Consider the following 19749-nt stretch of genomic DNA (forward strand, 5'->3'; position numbering starts at 1 on the left):
TCAATCCCCGGTGGGGACACTGCTGCTGTACCCTTGAGCAAGGTACTTTGCCTACATTGCTCCAGTAAAAACCCAACTGTAAAAATGGGTAATTGTATGTAAAAATAATGTGATATCTGCTAACAATTGTAAGTCGCCCTGGATAAGGACGTCTGCTAAGAAATAAATAATAATAATAAATAATAATAACACATGCTTTACTTGGTGTTGCTAGAATAAAACTCTTTCATTTTGTTTTTGTTTTGTGGTGAGAAATGGCAGGATCAAATGGAAGAAATGACATATATAATAATATGCACCTGCATTTTTTTCTACTGTATTTAAAGGCTTTTGTGAAAAGTCTATGAATTTTTCTTGCTCTCGCTTTAGACTAATAAAGTGTTCTCAATGGATTGATTATTGTTGATTATTACCTGTCCTTAATTCAAACAGGACATAGGTAGCTGATTGCACCTCTAATAATACGATTTGAAAAAATACTAACAAGGTACATGCTATTTGTGGGGTGACGTTTTACCAAAATAAACACAGATTAAAGTCACAACTTAAACTGGGAACTTGGAAAGATGTTGGCTAGCCCCAGGAGTTGAAGTGTCTTCCTCAGCTCAGAAGTTCTTTACTGCACTGAAATTCTTAACCAGGATAGACTGGTTTCCAGCCCTCAGTGAAAACCTAAAGGCCACACCGCCTCCAACATTCTCAAGCATCATTGGTAATTTGACCCTGCTGTTCTCTAAGAGATAAACACTGTGATTATGTTTACTCTTCAAGCCAAGCATCCCTGACAGATATCAAAATAAAAACTAGTTTCCATTCCTGTCAAAACAAGCCCTGAATAGGATGAATTAGGTTTGGCTGCTGGTACGAAGTTCGAAATCAGATGGTTAACCATAAAAATTTCAATGTTAACTGGAGGCAAGGAGTTTGTGAAACTGCTTCCAAGTCAAACACGTTAATTGAAAGAAATGAAAATGAAAACAGCCCTATATCAGCCTCAACTATTGCTACAGGATCAGGCAGTGTAGGTTAGTAATGACACAAAAAACCCTCAATTATCTTTTTATCTTTTTCTCAAAATGTTATTGCATAAGCCCAGATACAATAATCCCAACAGTCCGCTTTCCCAAGCCAAAAAAATGTCCCCGCCTGACAGTCTCCCTTCGGCACTCCAATCAAATATGAAAGTGTCTTGCTTTTCCTCAGCTCGGATATTTTCATGACCTGTTGGGCGCACTCAGGAAGGAAATATGTCCATCCAAGAAAAATGCATGACAGCTGACTTACAGTTTACTGTAAGTGCATCAATGGGAACGCTTCATGTATCACATTTAAAATTAAAATGTATAGTTTTTTTTTTTTTGTTTTTTTTTAACCTGTCAGATAATTTAAAAAAAGAAATAACAATAATAATAATAATAATAATAAAATCAAAACTTGAAATAAACAGCTCCTTGTGTAAGTGGTTATTTGAAATGCAGTTTCTGTCTAGTTTTGTAACATTAACAGTTTTATCTTTGCAGAAAAGGGTATAATTGGGGATGTGAAGGTGTAATCTGTTCCTTTGATGTGGTTATGATAATGACCGAGAAAGGAAACGGACTGTGAAAAGCGTATTGTGAGTGTTAAGTGTCTTTGTTTGTGGAAACTAACTGTCTGTGTTTGTCAATGTTAGACAGCTAACACGAACCGGGAGCTATCACAACAGGCCAGCATCAAGCCAGGACCTCACTGCACGACTGTCACTGTAATTACCTTGCACCGCACCTGCACTCAGAGCACTCACTGTCAGGAGAAGTTATCGTGTCTGCGTTGTGTGTTGTTCTTTATGTTATTATTTCGGGACTGAACCCCATGATTTATAAGCTGGCAATACACATTGTTGTGTAGAGCCAGCCTTGTTATTTAACCAGTTGCAAACCAGGAAACAGAGAAATAAAGAACTGTTTTGAACCGTGAACTCTGTGTCTGTCGTTGTTGGAGCACCTGCATCACTTGTACACCTGAGCACTGCAAACCACTCGATCACAGTGCCCAATTCAATTAACTTTTTAGCTGAAGGGAAAGGCAAAGTGGAATCATACATTGATTCAGTTAATGTGGATCACACTCAGGCCACAGTGAGTTCAAAATAAACAAATCCCCTGGGCCAGATGAGATCCTCCCAATAGTACTCAAAGAAATGAAAGAAGTTATTTACAAGCTGCTAACCAAGATCATGCAACAGTCTCTTGACACAGGGGTTGTACCGACAGACTGGAGAATTGGAAAACGTAATACCGATCCACAAAAAGGGAGAGAAAACCGAACCAGGTAACTAAAAAACAATAAGCCTGACTTCTATTATACGTAAACTTATGGAAACTATAACAAGATCCAAAACGGAAAATTACCTATATGGTAACAGTATCCTGGAAGACAGTCAGCATGATTTTAGGAAAGGGAGATCGAGTCTAACTAACCTGCTTGATTTTTTTGAGGATGCAACATTGACAATTGATAATTGCAAAGCATATGACATGTTTTATTTAGTCCCGCATAAAAGATTAATCCTCAAACTGAACACAGTAGGGATTCAAGGAAATGCATGCACATGGATTAGGGAGTGGTTAACATGTAGAAAACAGAAAGTACTGATTAGAGGAGAAACATCAAAATGGAGCGAGGTAACCAGTGGTGTACCACAGGGATCAGTATTAGGTCCTCTGCTATTCCTAATCTACATTAATGATTTAGATTCTGGTATAGTAAGCAAAGTTGTTAAATTTGCAGATGACACAAAAATAGGAGGAGTGGCAAACACTGTTGCAGCAGCAAAGGTCATTCAAAATGATCTAGGCAGCATTCAGAACTGGGCAGACACATGGCAAATAACATTTAATAGAGAAAAGTGTAAGGTACTGCACGCAGGCAATACAAATGTGCATTATTAATATAATATGGGAGATACTGAAATTGAAGAAGGGATCTATAAGGAGTTTATGTTGACTCGGAAATGTCTTCATCTAGACAATGTGGGGAAGCTATAAAAAAGGCTAACAAGATGCTCGAATATATTGAGAAAAGTGTTGAATTCAAATCAAGGGAAGTAATGTTAAAACTTTACAATGCATTAGTAAGACCTCATCTAGAATATTGTGTTCAATTCTGGTCACCTTGTTACAAAAAGGATATTGCTGCTCTAGAAAGAATGCAAAGACTATGCGGTGATCTGATTCAACCACTCAAAATTCTAAAAGGTATTGACAATGTCGACCCAGGGGACTTTTTCGACCTGAAAAAAGAAACAAGGACCAGGGGTCACAAATGGAGATTAGATAAAGGGCCATTCAAAAAAGAAAATAGGAGGCACTTTTTTACACAGAGAATTGTGAGGGTATGGAACCAACTCCCCAGTAATGTTGTTGAAGCTGACACCCTGGGATCCTTCAAGAAGGTGCTTGACGAGATTCTGGGATCAATAAGCTACTAACAACAAAACGAGCAAGATGGGCCGAATGGCCTCCTCTCGTTTGTAAACGTTCTTATGTTCTTATGCTCTTATGAGGCCTGCCCTTGTAAATAATGTATATTTAGTGGTTTGTAAAAATATATAGCGTGTTCTAGATGTGACAGGGCTGGGAGGTTAGACTTCCCTCCCTGCCTAATTAAAATGGAATGTGCAGCAGGTGGCCAGGTGTCAACTGAACAATTAATAGCCAATTAACCCTGATCACCTGCCTTTAAAAAGAGGCTGCAAAGCCAAGTCCTTTGTTCTTCTTTGTTTGTTATTGTGTGTGGTGTTTGTGCTGTCTTCTGTGGAGGGTGCAGGGTGCAGGGTGCAGGGTGGAGGGTGGAGGGTGGAGGGTGGACTGCATGTGTAACCAGGGTGAGCTATGGGGTTATCACAGAGTGTACATCGGGATAGCTACCTTTAAAACAGGGATTAGTTTAGGGGAATTGTAAACCCACAAAAGTTTTTTTACCTTATGCAGGGAGAAGTTTCCTCTAGTGCTCTGCCAGAGCTAGGGCACCTTTTATTTTCTAGTTATTTTTGTACAGTGTTTATTTTGCATTTTTGTAATTATGTACACTGTGTTTGGGTATGTTCTCACACACTAGGGATACCATTGCTGGTATCCTAGTGGCGACCACCAACCACTGCAACTGCCTGCAATCCATGTGTCTGTAAATAAAACCTGGACGCCTGAGCGGCATTTCAACTGCAAACCCTCTGTGTCTCTCTAATCTCTCAGAGGATACCCACATACCGTGACAGGACCCACTGTTACACTCGCCATCAAAGATACATCAGTAGAATCTAAATAATCTTGTATTTCTCCAGCAACAAGGTAATTGAATTGAGCTCTCGTCTAGGCCAAGCAAAATAAGAGCCCAATTTTTTTTTTTTTTTTAAGCATGTCACAGACACACACACACACATCGCTCAGTCCCATTCTGAGAAAATCTGAGTTATAACTTTGTGCTGACAGAGAAACATCATCCCCAGGACGAACACACAGTTAAAACAACAACTTTTAATTAATAGATAAATATCCTATAATTATCACGTGGCTTATTTCCTGAGCAAACTTTGGCCCTGTCCACACTACATAACCAATCTCGAGAACCTTACTCAAAATCATTTGATTACAATAAGGTCCATAGTGTGGAAAAGGTCTTTGTTTAGCAGTTCATTATTTCTAAGATCGACTAACAATGGACTTAATTGAATCCTTTTTTTTTTTTTTTTACGTTGACAATCCCTGTTTAGTTCATTAGTAATTTTTCCAAAACATGTTTCTTTATTTAATAAAAAACAAAACAGCAAAAGTACTGAATTTCTACAATAAACAGCAGCCACTATTAGAAGCTTATCCAAATTATATTAATTCAGCTATTTAATTCTATTCTCTGTTAAAAGTTTATTTTTAGTTCACACTCTTTGTTTGCGGTGACTATAGCTACATATGTGGACAATCACACAACAAACAGAAAAAAAAAAAAAAAAATCACTGACTCCATGTGATCAGAATCCATGTGGTCAAAGAAAAAAAAATTCTAACAATTCTTCTTGAAGCTGATTTAACAAAAGATAAGTAGTTTATGTTACAGACCTAATTTACCCTAAACACAGGAGAATACAGTATGCTATTGTTTAAAGTTTTGTGCAGGGGAAGCATATGAAGTACTAGAAAAATGATGCAACTTGTAACCTTACAGACCAAATATATATTTTTTAATTATTATTATTGTTTATCGGCAGTCTAACATGGGTTGGTAATATTTTGTTGATAAGGGCTAAAATACGTTATACTTAAAGGGACACAAGATTTGATAAATGTGCAAAAAGCTACTTTGAGCTTTGTCTATTTTGATACACTTAACTAAAAGCTGTACAGTATCTTAGACAGAAAGAGAAGGGTATGTCCTTCTAAAAGCAGAAAACAAGCTGGGCATCCATTTGCATAAATAATAGACAAGGCACTGGCCTTTTATAGAGAAGGCCACCTCTAGACAATAAGAATTGAAAACCAAGAAAATCAAGGAAGCTGAAGTCAGCACACTATTGCATGACAATTCAGAAAAACAGGCAAAAGACCTATCTTAAATGAACGCAGCACAGTTGTACACTCAGTCATATATTCCCTGTTTGACAGCCCAGAATGCAAACTCACATGGAGTAATTGGTCACTACTGTACAAAAACAACAATTCTCTATGTGGAGGTGACTGATGATTGAACCAACATCCTTTTACTCCAGAAGCCAAGATCGCACTGTTGATTTCTGGGGTATTCCCCAGGGAAAGCTTAAAGGCTTGTCTTATACAGAGGCCCTTTCACATTATGTTTGCCAGCAGTCCACTTCACAATTTCTAAAACACAGTGCTCTATGGGGTTTAAGAAACGTAGATCACTTTAGTTTAGAAAAACTTTAATACATTATTTATTTAATGTATGTATTTAAACGGGGAGGATCCCAAGCAAGAATACTACTTGCTGGCATAGTTTATAAAGCCTGATAACCTGTGACTAATGTTATTTCCTTGTTTCATCCAATCAGACCTACAGACATAGGAGGAAACACTACTGCGTTAGCTGAAGTGTCAACAAATAACATTCTGCACGCGACACAAAAAAAAAAAAGTTTGGTTCACGGTCGCCATAGAAGAGCGAAATAACACAGCTGCTTTTTGTTTGTTTAAATATCTAAAGGTACTGGGGTCCCCCAATGCTCTCCGTGCTGGACAGAAAGTCTCTTTGAGGGGAATATTTAACTTGTACCAAGTAGCACACTAGCACATTTTGTTTTAAGGGACCAACATGAACTATTTCATAGAGAAGAAACTGTATTAGCAATAAAAATGTAAAAATGTATGATACAAGGAACTATATTGAAAAAAAAGGTAAGAGAAAACAATTTTAAGTAAAGGAACTGCACATTAAACTAATTTAAGAGAACACGCTTTCAGAGACATTCAGTATTCCTAACATCTATAGCTCATTCAGTATAGTGCTTTGAATTCCTGGAAAAGTGTTCAAGCAGATGATAGGCAAGATTGATTTTACATAATCTGTATTTTAAATATTGCAGTGTGCCCTACATCTCTGGTGTCAGAAAGCTGCCATCATTTTTAAGAATATCATTATTAATTAAAGACTTACAGTTACTAAGTAATTTCTTAGGTTCTTGTCAAAACTCCAGAAAAAGTAACTCAGTAAGCAGAGCATTCTCTCAGATATGTGGAGTTTTGATTTTTCTGATCTTAATTTCTGAAATCCACTTTGCGCAGCTGATGGAAAATATTTCTTCTTTTCCCTTTTTTCATTCTCTGCAGTATAAGTTAACACTGCCGGTATGTTTAAAAAAAAAAAAAAAAAAAAAATCATTTATAATAAATGAATATTTATAAGTTTAAGGGTGTTTAAACCGGCAATCATTTATCAGATAGTTGACAACTCAGAACCAAGAAACAACAATAAAAAAATATTAGCCTGTTATGTCTAAAATTGCACAACATTTAGTGGTTTTTATCTTTGTCCTTTGTAATGGGAAACACAGTGTACCCCAGTGCTATATATTTTATATATTAGTGTAAAGCTTAACTTTTTAAAAACTTGGACTGGTTCCAGTTCTTTTGACAGGGATATTTTTTAAAAATGCCTGTATGTTCTATCCATTTCATAAAAAAACAAAACAAAACAAACAGAAAAACAGAATCAAAACCTTAAGTACATGTGACATTGGATGTAGACTTTAAGTAGTGGCCAGTTTTATGTAATTACATATGTTTATTTGAAAAGAAAAAAATATTTGTCAGTTTACGTGGTGTTCTACCAGCAGAACAATGCCTTCATTAAGTTAATTATAAAAAAGGCTTTGAAGGAAGGCTATTTGCAACTATCAATGGAGTCGTTTGTGCAGAATATTTAAACTCACTAATGATTCACAGTTTTAATAGATGTCCTGCAATGTAACTGGGCCAGTGCTGACAGACATCAGGAAAATCATGAGGTCACCCTCTGCCCTCAACTGCATTAGTTGTAGGCTGAAAATATGTGTTTTTAATTCAGCTGACACGTTGTAATGAAATAATTGACTTTCCAGTCGGATTTCAGCAATGTTTAAACACAAATCCTTCTGTTTTTTTATTTTTATTTAGTTATTGTGTAAAATACTATTGCCCTACTCGATAGGTGTTAGTTCAGTTAAAGTTACAGAAAATAGGTCATGTAAGCATCAAAGGGGAAGCACTATAGCATCACACAGATGTGACCTGGTCATTCTCAAACCAGGCAACCTTTGACTTCCCTAATTTACAACAACAGGTACGCATTGACAGCTGGGCTAACTGAGAGAGGGTATCTGCTGAATGTCAAAGTTGGAATTTGAACCTGTGATCTTCTGCAATGCAGCTCACTTTTCTAAGCACTGTTTTGCATCCCCAGACAGTCCATGATAATATATAAATGCATACAAACAAATACAATGTGCTTTTGTGACTGCAAACACAATTTAGCTGTTGCATTAAAAAGAAACACAACAACAATAACTATAACATTTCAAATATATATGCCTAATTTATGAAGCTTTTATGACCAGGATATTCCATACTAGTTCAGCTCATTATTCCTTTTTATAAAAGGAGAAATTATCTGAACTAGTTGCCCTGGGGCAAAAGCTTAGTAAATGCATCCCATGTAGGTTACTGGATGTAGTTAGGTGCCATGATAAGCATACTGTAATTACAAGTTGTTTCTATTCTCCTAACATAATATCACATGATGTATTGTAATGCAATGTCCCTCAGAGAGGAAGTAAGATACAAAACTTGTTTTTCTTTTGGATGTAGCTCATATTGAAATATTAAGCCAATAGCAATGTAAAACCAATTATGTTCCGAAACGTCGAGGTTTCTTTACTTTTTAAATGGTTTAAAAAAAAATACTAAATGTCCATGCAGACTAACCCTGAACCGCCATAAATTTGTATTGTGTTGTATTTGTCGGTTAGGAAACCAAACAGCTATTAAAAATGTTGTCTGAAAACCATGCTTTGTAGAGTTGCAGCTGATTTCAATGGCCAGTTTGCAGAAATAGACACCCTTACACATATATACTGCATTATTCTTGCAATATTACAACATTATATATATATATATATATATATATATATATATATATATATATATATATATATATATATATATGAACCTTAAACATTAGCATACACATTTATTCCTTCTGACAAAAACTATGCACTGTGCACAAAAGCTGTCCCACTGTCACAGTAAAATATTTTTTTGAAAGGCTCAGAAATAGCCAGCCAGTAGGGGGTTAAACACAACACATGTGTTATTGCTTGCTTGCCACATATTTTCAGTATGATTGATTTTGTGGAGTGGAGTGTTTGTAATAAGTTTCACCTGGTCTGAGGCTTCCTGCTCATTCCTCTGACTGAAAAACTTCCCAGGGGGTCTCTGCACGATGTCAGCATGATTAAATAAAAAAGACACTGATTTAGTTCATAGCCCCAGCGTGCATCGTGATCTTTTTTATATTGATTCTGGGACAGATGTAGTAAGATTTTGCTTCACTGCAGAGTTTGCCTAAACAAAACATGTAAGAACAGTAGTAAGAAATGACTTACTGTACAAATAGGGCCAATTCACAAAACTTGTAGGGCTTTTATAAGGACTTATTTAAAGCCCAATTTGGATGAATCCAATCATACTTGCTGTTCATTACATTTTTTTAACTGTTTTAGTCGATTATTCTCTCTTTCAAAGCACCATTGAATCTAAGAATATTATATGCATTCTTTAAAACAGTCCTTAACATGTTTGTAAATAGGGCCCATATGCTCTCTTACATTAAATTAATTTATGTTGAGTGCTTTATTTTAAAATGGTGCATACTTTGCACTAATGCAAAAGCTTAGTGAATCTGGCCTTTACCCTTGTATTCAATTTCAGTTATAGGGGCCTCTATCCTCATAACAACTTTTAAAATGTACCAAATAACAAAACAGTCAAATAACACAATTAAATAAATAAATAAACAAATACACAAAATAAAATCTCAAATAAAATAGTTTAAGGAATTAGTATGCAGTGTTAGACTATAACAGTCATCATAGCTTTGTTATTTGGAACGATTTAAAAGCTGTCATTGGATATCGGCGTCATAACTAAAATGTACTCCTGGGGTTCGTAGGGTTAATATAGTCCTACAGTTAAAACAAGATTGTCATCATCTTCTTAAAATCACAATTGAGGTTACTAATATAAACTACAATATGCATGTATGTATCTATTTTAATATATATCATCAAAAAAAGAAAAGGTGCTTGCTTAGGGATTGAATAGGAAAATACTATGCATCATTATTTACACATCTGTCCATCCCTCTGGCTGGATGATATGAGTTCAGAAGCATGTGTTTGATTTTTTCTATTATTCTAAAAAAACCAACAGGGTTGGCTAATAAAGTACATATGTACAATCTAAAGAAGTGACACCACTGGCAGATCAGATTTCTCTGACACTGCATCAGAGTACATACACCACTTACCTTACATGACAAAAGACTAATTGTTGCTTCGTCACTAAAAGTATATATTTAACAACATAACCGAACACATCTACCACATTGAAATCAAACAAACAAACAAAAACCCAATACAAACATAATCTGTGAGAACTGAGGTGTAAGGGCCTACATGATTTTTTAAATTATTAAATATATATATATATATATATATATATATATATATATATATATATATATATATATATATAGGGCTGACAATTAACGCATTCATTTTTTGGGAGATTAATTTTTTTAACGCACATTAATATCAGTCCTGTCTTGAGCCACTTGGCATACGGTAATTCATTTCCTGCAGCACCATTTGCTGGCATGACATGATTGAATGCGTGTAGTCATCGTTTGAATATAAAATTTGTCACGGCACCACATTATGTAGCAAGGCACTCAAACTGAAGGACTTGTGAATGCGATGTGTATTTTTTTTTTTTAACTTTTTGATGGTTCATTGGATAGAAAGAGGGTTACTTGTATCTACTGTCAAAGTGAGGTCCAGACAACAACAACACAACAACACATGAAACCCGTCAGTTTCGATAGAGTACTCTTTTAGAAATTCAAGATCCCTGCAAACCTATGAATCACTGATGGGACTTTAAAGTTCCATTTACCAAAATATATGCAAACATTTTTTTTTGTTCTGTTCTCATGTATACTCAATAAACAAGGTCCTTTTTGAATTATACGATTTGATTTCTCATTCTTCAGTTGGACAAGAACCAACCAGATGAGCGTTACACAGTCTATGTAAATTGTAAATTTATACAAAACACATTTCTTTCTTTTTTTTTAATTATGTACATTACCAGGTTTTCTAAATGATGACCTTTGTGGTGATGCTGCTCACTAATATACATAGGGTTATTTTATTAACGTTTTACTGATAAAGAACTATTGTCTGTTTTCCAGGGTCTTTGTCATGAGAAACAAAAGCAAGCTGTACACTGCTCAACCTCAAAGACAAGTGGCATCATTTCCAACAGAAAAGCTGTGGGACCACCACTGAGCCACACCAATATAGTGCATGTTGGCAAAACTGTACCAAGTGCAGACAGAATTTCTTTGCTTTGATAAGTCTGTCAAAACATAGAGAAGGGTGGGTGATGATGTAGCGACCTTTTTTTGTCTGTAAGCTGACAGTGAGTGATATTGTGCTTAATTAATTATAATAAACAGGAACAGTGCTAGTAATTGGCACTGCTTGAGCTGGAATCTTGAAAAACAATGAATTTATTTTATTAAAGAAGGTATAGGCAGGTCGCTTTTAGCAGTACATAATGTGCACGTACATTACAGTATGTCATTGTTTACCAAAGCTCCTTATTTACTCATGGTCGCTCAATGCTTCCATCCATAAAGAATTTAGACTAAAAGCTTTGGTCCCAATATATACAAATGAAAAGTGAATAGATATATTTGTTCTTTAGATTTGATAAACACATAATGTTTGAGTTAATTTAGTTAATTTGAAAAACTTTCAAGGATTTGAAGTAACTCTGTCAGATGTTGGTAAGCCAACATTTATTGTTTCAGTTTTGTTCAATTTATTATAAAGGTGCTTTGTGACCTCAATGGAAAAAAAAACCCCAAACTGTTCAATTAAATCTCTTAACAATTAAATCACTTAAACTAACTGCGTATAGGACTCTCTTTAATACTCTCTTCCTATTATATATATATTGTGAAGGGTTTTAGTCCTTCGGGTTCTTTCCCAGCACTTTAAATGACCCAGCCACACACGAAACTTGATTTTTAAAAGCGCAGTTGCGCTATTTTTTTAATAGTCACACAAAAACAAAATAAACAAAACAAACACTTAGCTCTTTTACGAGCACTACCTAACACACAGGTACACCCTGACTACCACGGGACAGCTAAGCTGTTTCCCCGTACTTACACAAAACACAGGTTTAACACCGCACTTACTTTTTACCTTACGACTGCTGGGAAGCAGAGTACCTCTTCCTGCCTCCTTCTACTCAGCAGCCTAGAGCAGACTGACTGCTCTCCCTATAAACCCTGCACCTGGCTCTAATTTACAATCAAAGCCAGGTGCAGGTGATAATTAACAATAAAACAATTAACCAAAATGTGCATACGCACATGTTTTCTGCAGGGAGGATATTAACCCCCTCCCTGCTGTGTTACACATCCTCCCCCTCAAGTGTGCAACACTGATCGGCCATTCCAAGGCCACCCCCTCCCCTAAAACACAACCACCCACCCTCGAGTCCACAAATGTCAATTTTCGCCCTCTTCCACGGGCGGACTTGAGGGTGGATCGGTCCCCGTCCTGGCCCAGCCAGGTAAGGACCGCGCACCGGCGACGAGGGACCCCAACAGGCTGACAGGGGCGACCGGAGCGTAGGCCGGGGCACTGGAGGATGCAGCAGTGGACAGAGGTCTTCCCCTGGGAACCGGTGCAGTGATGTCCGATCACCCAGGGGAAGCGAAGCAGCTAACAGGGGGAGCAACAGCGACGTCTGGCAGCAGCCCAGCGACGTCTGGGTGCTCAGGGAGAGCGGAGCAGGGAACCAGGGGCAGAGCTGTGGCCAGTGTTGCAGACTCCTGGGCTCTAGGTCCAGCACAGGGAGGTCCAGGAAGGCCGGCAGGGTGTCCAGGAGCAAGGGGCGAGGGACCGGACGCAGCGACGCCGGACTGGACCGTAGGGCTGGTGGTCGGGGCTGTGGTGGAGGTATGCTTTTCGCCTCCCCTGTGGGCTCCGGAAGCGGCGGCTCCTCCCCTCTGGGCTCCGGAAGCGGCGGCTCCTCCCCTCTGGGCTCCGGAAGCGGCGGCTCCTCCCCTCTGGGCTCCGGAAGCGGCGGCTCCTCCCGTCTGGGCTCCGGAAGCGGCGGCTCCTCCCCTCTGGGCTCCGGAAGCGGCGGCTCCTCCCCTCTGGGCTCTGGAAGCGGCGGCTCCTCCCCTCTGGGCTCCGGAAGCGGCGGCTCCTCCCCTTTGGGCTCCGGAAGCGGCGGCTCCTCCCCTCTGGGCTCTGTTGCAGACGGTTCTGGTTGTGCCGCAGGCCACTCCCATTTCAGCGCAGCCCAGTCCGTCTTCTGGATCAGCAGTTCCAACTCTGTCTGTTCCGTTGGTTTTTGTGGGGGAAACCCTCGCTCTAGCCTTCGCCTCTCATTTTCTTCTCGTTGCCTGCGGTTGGCCTCTTCTTGTTCCGCAACCATCTGTCTAAGTATTTTCATCACCTCCAAACAGTCTCCAGTCTCCATTTTTACTTTCCTCGGGTCAGTAGTGCTGTTTACCGCTGCCACCATATGTGAAGGGTTTTAGTCCTTCGGGTTCTTTCCCAGCACTTTAAATGACCCAGCCACACACGAAACTTGATTTTTAAAAGCGCAGTTGCGCTATTTTTTTAATAGTCACACAAAAACAAAATAAACAAAACAAACACTTAGCTCTTTTACGAGCACTACCTAACACACAGGTACACCCTGACTACCACGGGACAGCTAAGCTGTTTCCCCGTACTTACACAAAACACAGGTTTAACACCGCACTTACTTTTTACCTTACGACTGCTGGGAAGCAGAGTACCTCTTCCTGCCTCCTTCTACTCAGCAGCCTAGAGCAGACTGACTGCTCTCCCTATAAACCCTGCACCTGGCTCTAATTTACAATCAAAGCCAGGTGCAGGTGATAATTAACAATAAAACAATTAACCAAAATGTGCATACGCACATGTTTTCTGCAGGGAGGATATTAACCCCCTCCCTGCTGTGTTACAATATATATATATATATATATATATATATATATATATATATATATATATATATATATATATATATATTATGTGGTGTTTTGAAAGATACTTAATACACAATTTCACCATATCTCAGGGTGATGGAAAAGTCTAGAAAACTAATGAGAAATGTATTAAAAAATGCTATAGGGATCAAATTAAAAAGTGTACACCACAGATAAGTAACTACAGTGCTTTACGCTGTTGTAGTCCATATAGTGCCTACATAGACAAATGTAGGCATTTTTTAAATGCTTTTGAGTGTGAATTATAATGTTTAAAATAATGATAACTTTGCTAACACCTGGCAATATTAATGTTTTCCAAAACTTCAAATGCTGTTTCATTAACCCTTCAGTAACAGAGTGCATGACGTGAATAACTGTGTGGGGGGTGTTTTGCCCCTAAAGTTAGGGGTTACACCACAGTATCTCAGTTTTACTGAGATGTGCAAATTCATTCGTAACTTAAGGAAGTATGGAGTAGCTGAGCTTGCAGTCGGTGATACCTGTCTATCACTCTAGTTTTAATAGGGCAATGTGTTTATTAAACTGATATCAGTCTGCAACTTGTTTAAATACTCACCTGGAACATTAATTTCATCAAGGGTTTAATATTACTGTTTCATAAATGTACAATGTTACTGTAGAACAGGATGCTAGGGCTGTTTCATGAGCCTATAATATGAGTGCCCACAGACATTATAGAATCTAAAGGGTTAGTAACTACACCACTCACTCGATATATTGTGGGTGTCGGGGTCCAATATAAATCCTCTATATATCGAGGGCAGCGATATAGCAAGAGACCCACAGAAAAACAAATAGACTAACAAATACTGCACAATCACTCCCTTGTTTTATTGGAGGTGTCAGGGTCCAGTATAAATCCTCAATGCAACCTGCTTTTTCTCATTATTTGGCTTGTTGCTAGGGAGCTGACGTCACTACCCTGTGACTTTTGCTAGTGCATTGCTGCCATAAGTGAACGCTAAAATAAAAACCTTAATTTGCTTTGTGTTATTGTGCAATGTGTGTGTGTATGATAACAGTACGATAGTAATGCTTTGTTTTTAATTGTTTTGTATATTTTTGTTTGTGATGTGCAGTACGAAATAAAACCAACAGTACTTCTAAGTGAATTTGCCTTTGTATATTGCAGCTAAGGCATGGGCAGTTAGATTGTAAAAATGGGGTGCCAACTCCAGGACCACGATATATCCAAACCCGCAGTATAGCGAGGGGCCATACAATGAGCGGTTGGTGCATTCTGTTTTTGGTTTTTCAAAAAAGGAGTATAATTTTATTAAAATTGCATATTATTTCACCTTAGTTTTTTTTTTTTTTTATGTCAGCATATAAAACACTGGAACAAATCCATTAACTATTAAAATATACACACAAATAAATAATCACATTTTATAATTATACATTTTTTCCCAGTTAATACTACATTTTAAATATATGTAATTTAAAAAACATAGGAATAGTAATATTTTTATATGTATACAAAACATATTTTGCTTTCAATTTATGACAACATACTGTATGATATAAAAGACACTGGCGCTTAATAACAAAAAGTATTTGGAGCACCATGGCAGGCTAGTTAGGGATGAGGGCTCAGACCTAATAAATATTGAAGGTAGTCTGCTAGTCATTACTTGCCGAGTGTATGTTATTGACCGCAGGTATTGGATATACAGTAGTTATAGAAAACTATTTTGAATTGGGATTTATCTTCAGTGAGATCACAATAAGTTGCCATAAAAAAATACAAGACAATACACAGGATGCTTAAAAAAAGAAAAAAAACAAAAACATTTGTACAAACACTGCAAAATCCACATGACAGGACAAACAAAAAATAAGTACTTTGTAAAATGAAGTGCTCCAAATTAATCATGTCAACCATGAGAGGACACATGAGAAAGAAAAGTCTTAAAGAGACTCCTTATATAAAAAAGCCCAAACAAACAAACTTCAATAAAATTATAAGCAGATAAAGACAGAATTACTTTTGTCTTATCTCTAATTACTTGCCGTTCTTAATGTGTTGTGTTTGGTCGCACTTAATAATTCCCTATAGACATGTTTCTGTTTTCACAGGAAAACTAAAAATGGCATACAACTGCTGCTGCTGCTGCTGCTGCTGCTGCTCTAAAGTCCACATTGCTGCATACCCGGAGCTTGTATTTACAGTTAACATGAAAATGATTATCACTTTTCAATGCATTTCAGTGTGACAATGCAATCTGAGCCTATAACTACAGTTCAGTATTTAGATTCTGCTTTCAAAACATTTTACACTGTATTGTAAACAACATATTTGTCTCCTGCATTCCTGCATATATGCAGTATATATAACATTAAGATAGCAGCTTTTCATTCCTTACCTTTAGTTTTTCATATCGGTCGCTCAGGGCTGCCACTTGATGATCCCTGTGCCGCCCCACAAGCTTGCACAAAGAACAGATTAACTGTTCGTCCGTCACACAGTACATGTTCACTTTCTCGTCCTCATGCTCCAAGCACATAAGCCCGCGCAGGTGTGAGTCTGGGATTGGCTCGATGAGGCGGTGGCCCGTGAAGGGCTTCTTGTTGGGGTGGGTGGCCTTCAGGCAGTCCTCACAGTAGGATACCTCACAGGTGACACAGGTCTTGACAGCGTCCTGTGGCGGGTCTTGGTCGCAGAACTGGCACTGCACTTTCTCACTGGATGTGGTCATGGTGTTGCCGTCAAAGGCCCGCTCTCGGCGGGTCTCACTTGGGGAGTTGGGCCTGCTCACTGAAGCTTTCTGGAAGCGGTCGATAATGTTCTGCAGGGTGACGTTGCGCTTGAGTCCCTCTAGGCCCCTCTGGTTGAGGGTGATGACATAACGACAAGTAGGACACTGGAATGCGCTGATAGATTCCACAGGCTCGTTGGATGTGCAGTGGGAGACCAGGATGCGATGTGCGCAGCTGAAACAGAGGCTGTGAGCACAAGGCAGCAGCAACGGATCTTCGAAGAGCTCCAGACAGATAGGGCAGGTCAGCTCCGACTCCAGTGTTTCCATCTTCAGGCGAAACAAAGTGGTGTCGTCAGCGAAATCCAGGGAAGCTGATCAGCTATCTGGAAAGATGACACAAAATTCGATTAGACGAGAAGGATCAAAAGAGGGGCAGCTATGGGGGGTTGTCAACTTTCCCAGAGCAGCTTTAGCAAGTGAACTTGTCACGTCTTTAATGGTGAGATTGAACTTTGTTATATCAAATTGTAACAGTGCAATTCTAATGATTTAGAGTTTAATTATTTTGAGGCATAGCAGTGGAAGAGACAGCTGAGAATTTACATTCTACCGCAAATGGATGGAAAAACACAAAGGAATCCATGAACCTTAATCTGATAGAGGTACAACAGAATATATGATATATGATTGTTTTACACATTTTTTCTATTTTTTTTTATTATGCATTATTATTGTGAGATCTCTTACATTTATTAGCTGTGGTTCATGGCTATAATTCTTATTTTTTATGGACCGTAAGTGTTTCTCAGTTTAATTGTGGTTTGAGACTTTTTTAGGATATTACTAACTAGAAGAAAAAACTCCTTCACGCTCAACTAACCGTTTGTGAAACAAATATGTATAATTAAAAGACAGTGTCTAACTACTTTGTTAAAAAAAAGTTTAAAAAATCAATCAAATGACAAAAATGTCTTAACGAGGAAACTTCAGAGTCTGTAGTCTCATTTTTGTTTGTTTTTCATAAACTTTGTACACAGTAATACAATTTATGCAACATGACTTCAAACGTTTATAAAGACAAACAAGTGACCTATTTTTCAATTACATTCTCAGCGAGGCTCAAATCAAATCAATTGTACTGTATTGCACTCTGTGTAAGCTGTTTAAGATCAATTTATTTGTATTCCTTTATAAAACGCTTGCTGACCTGGCAGTATTAAAAAAAAATATATCGTCCTGCGTGGTTCTCCCTGTTGGCTCTCATGTTAAGGAACTACTTCTGCCTGAGACAGACAAGTCACTGAAGCAGAAGCATGAGCCATGCCTTACACACTGCTGTACCTCTTAACAGTGCTGTATACAGAGCCTTTGTTACTCATAGCTGTAGACAGTCCAGCTGTACCTTCTCCACACTGTAAGAGCCTTGTTTAACTGTGTGAACTCTCACCTCTCCTGAAAATGCACATAACTCAGCTCATTAAGGGTGAAAAAGGAATAAACTAATTAACCAGCTTGAGGAGCACGGGGCTCCGTTGAAGCCCTAATGTCCAGCAATTATTATGTGCCATGCGCTTTAGCTACAGTAGCATGACTAGGATTTGTTCTTCCAGTCTTTTCAAAACCATGGAAGCATTCTGAAGCAGTGAGGTAATAACATAAAACTCAAGAACAGTTGCTACACTTTACTTTATTAATATGTCAATATCTTTATAATGCAATAATGCATTTATACAGTATGATAATGTACAATACACTGTATATCAGATTGCAGTTGTTTTTTCTGAATTATTATTATTATTATTATTATTATTATTATTATTATTATTATTATTATGCAACACTATGTAAAAGACACCAAGATACATAAATGTCTTCATTAATTTTATCTTGTATTACAAATGTTAAAGTACCTTTTAATAATAAATACTTTAAATGTAATGATCCATTATTTTCTTTTGCAGTTTATTGACATTTTATAGAAACATCTATCTATTAAAAGAATCGGCATCAAATATTATTTATGTCCCATCACCAATAATAACATTAATCTAAACACAAATCTTGCAGATCTTTTATTCAAATTGTTTCCAATGTGGTTGTGTGCACCGTATGATTCTTTAAATGCCAAGGGGCATGTTGCCCTTTTCCAGAGACACTAGCAGATGAGGATATATATTGGTATGACATGCTCACTGAATAAAAAAGAAAATAATACAAATAATAATAATAATAATAATAATAATAATAATAATAATAATAATAATAATAATAATAATCAATTCAATATACAGAAGTGACATTATCAATTATTATGGCAAAATGTTGAAAACAGATATAAAAAGGGAGAAAAATGGGCTATAAAACGTGACTTGTTTCAGATACGTATTTGATTTGTATCAATATTCATTTCACAACCAGTTCCACTGTCACATTTTATTAGTCAAGCTTGAAAGTTATCTTTTTTTCTGGTTAAGCTTAGGAAAGTTTGGGTTAAATACATTCATGCACATGTTTAGTTTGTTCATAATACTACCCAATACAAACACTGGTATTGTTCTTTTCACCGCTCTTTAAATGTTTTAGTTTAACACTAACCTTTTACCACACAGCCTATTGAAACACAAACTCTTCCCCTTCAACAACAATATAAATCAACCAATCAATCAACCAATTTATATAGCGGTTTTCATAGTGGACCACCATCACAAAGCGCTTTACAAGATGCAGTAACAAGGAGAGAATGCATAATACTTTAAATACAGAGAAATGCATGATATACAGTAAAAACAATATATCATTTAAATACAGTAAAAAATGCATACTACATGATGATAGCATAATACATGAAATAGTAGCAACAACACAGCAGCTAATAGCAGAAACAGAAAGGAAATTCTAACCCTATCCCTTTCTCAGATTATCACTTTTTTTTGTTTAATATTCTACATAATCTGGTCAATTTGTGTGAGGGAGGGGAATTATTTTAATTACCTCTCTAGAGAAAGAATCACTTATTTTTATTAATACTGCTTTACACACTGTGGTTTTTGAAAAAGCAATTAGCCTTTGTGAAGATAAGCCCATCTTTACAAGCTTTCTAAAGCAATGAATGAAGGTCACCAGGAACATGAAAGGTGACAGGCATGTAAACCGTCAAATCACATCCCTGACACTA

At 37.4% G+C, this 19749-nt stretch overlaps 1 protein-coding gene across 7 annotated transcripts in view; it reads right to left on the reverse strand.

Moving 5' to 3' along the window:
* Positions 1 to 19749, reverse strand: part of LOC117405155 (E3 ubiquitin-protein ligase Midline-1) — a 160671-nt gene that overhangs the window by 38897 nt on the left and 102025 nt on the right. For 6 of the 7 annotated variants that reach the window (XM_059030125.1, XM_059030122.1, XM_059030124.1 and 3 more), the window contains exons 2-3: positions 16239 to 16957; positions 8904 to 8957 (exon numbers count right to left, since the gene is read on the reverse strand). In XM_059030125.1, the coding sequence (XP_058886108.1) occupies positions 8904 to 8957; positions 16239 to 16901 (717 nt within the window). In that variant the 5' untranslated portion in view covers positions 16902 to 16957. The remainder of the gene's footprint in view (positions 1 to 8903; positions 8958 to 16238; positions 16958 to 19749) is intronic. The other variant, XM_034007983.3, reaches the window with a different exon arrangement.

Source organism: Acipenser ruthenus, chromosome 9 (assembly GCF_902713425.1).
Source record: "Acipenser ruthenus chromosome 9, fAciRut3.2 maternal haplotype, whole genome shotgun sequence".
Taxonomy (NCBI): domain Eukaryota; kingdom Metazoa; phylum Chordata; class Actinopteri; order Acipenseriformes; family Acipenseridae; genus Acipenser; species Acipenser ruthenus.